Below are 1,270 nucleotides of genomic sequence, written 5' to 3'. Positions count from 1 at the left end.
AAATATTTTCTCTCATTGGTGGGAGTGGGGAATATCAGTACCAAGCGCGCGATGAGACCTAACTTTTGAATGGTACTGTCGCGAGTGTACTACCTTAATAAATTTAATTATTGCTAACGGGATTTTTGTTGTTTGGAGAGTGGAAACTTTGCACAATCGATTCGAGAAAATTTAGAAAACGAGGAGTCGTCTAAGGTAAAAAGTTAGACAGTCGCAATCTAATAAAGTCGTAAATTCAAAATTTTAATTTCTGACGATGCAAGTTTTTTTTTAAACCATAGACTTATGAAATAGACTGCGCGCGCCCCATTGAAATCGTCGGGAGAACATCTAGAATGAGAGGGAGCAACACTCCATCGCTCTTTCCTTGTTCAATTGTGCAGTTGGTGGAGAGAAGGAAAGAGGGATGACTCGCCGATCCGGGAAACGAGAGAAGCACTGAAGCGTAAAAGCAGCAAGCAACACAGTTCACACAGAAAGTAAAGCTTACTGCTTTCACGTTTCAGTGCTTCTCTCGTCTCCCAGGTCGGCGGGTCTCGCCTCTTTGCACGCTCCTTGCACGCCGCTTATTAACGTGTGACATCTCAAATCACTCGTCACCGTATGATTGCTCACAAAAGTCAATCCAACAAATAAGTCGGTGAGATAATGAAGCAAATGAAGATGAAGATGGCCATAGAAGCGCCCTAAAAACAGATAATGAGGAGGAGGATTGTATGGATAAGGGTAAACTGTTATAATATTTTACTGCGGTGTAAGAGAAGGAGGCTTAGAATTTAGAAAAATGGTGAGAGGGATAGGATAGAAGGTCCTGAGAACGCGTGATAGAAACATTTAATGATTAAAACTCAGCGTTTGAGTGTAAGAGACGACGAAAGCAAGTGGGAGTATTAGAGCGAAACAGACTAAAAACAAGATAACACAGGTGGAGTACAAAGTGCTGTTTTATATTCAGCTATCTAGAACTCAGGTAAAGGGGAGGGATGTGATCGAATTTGCGGATGCAGTAGGAAAAGCGGAGATATGAATTTTGGACACATTGAATATGATGCAATGTCTGCTGGCTAATTGCCGGGGTGTATACTACATCGGCATAATCGAACAAAATAACAAAGGATTGAGTAAAGCCCGGTCTACAATTGCGTAAACGTAGGCGCAGAGTTGTGGGAGTAATAGTAGCAGTAAATGTTGTACAATAATTTAATCAACAATCGAGTAAAGATATGTCGTAACTTGATTACAACAACCAATCAGAATGCAGTTTTATGTT

The 1,270-nt window shown here is 40.9% G+C and overlaps 1 protein-coding gene across 1 annotated transcript in view; it reads left to right on the top strand.

Moving 5' to 3' along the window:
• The first annotated feature begins 531 nt into the window (after window positions 1-531).
• LOC105449066 overlaps window positions 532-1,270 on the top strand; it is a 37,051-nt gene continuing 36,312 nt past the window's right edge. Inside the window, exon 1 of the mRNA XM_011688062.1 lies at window positions 532-726. Coding sequence (XP_011686364.1) covers window positions 717-726 — 10 coding nt within the window. The 5' untranslated portion in view covers window positions 532-716. The remainder of the gene's footprint in view (window positions 727-1,270) is intronic.

Source organism: Wasmannia auropunctata, unplaced genomic scaffold, assembly GCF_000956235.1.
Source record: "Wasmannia auropunctata unplaced genomic scaffold, wasmannia.A_1.0 LD336078.1, whole genome shotgun sequence".
Taxonomy (NCBI): Eukaryota; Metazoa; Arthropoda; class Insecta; order Hymenoptera; family Formicidae; genus Wasmannia; species Wasmannia auropunctata.
This window is presented reverse-complemented; position numbering and strand designations above follow the sequence as displayed.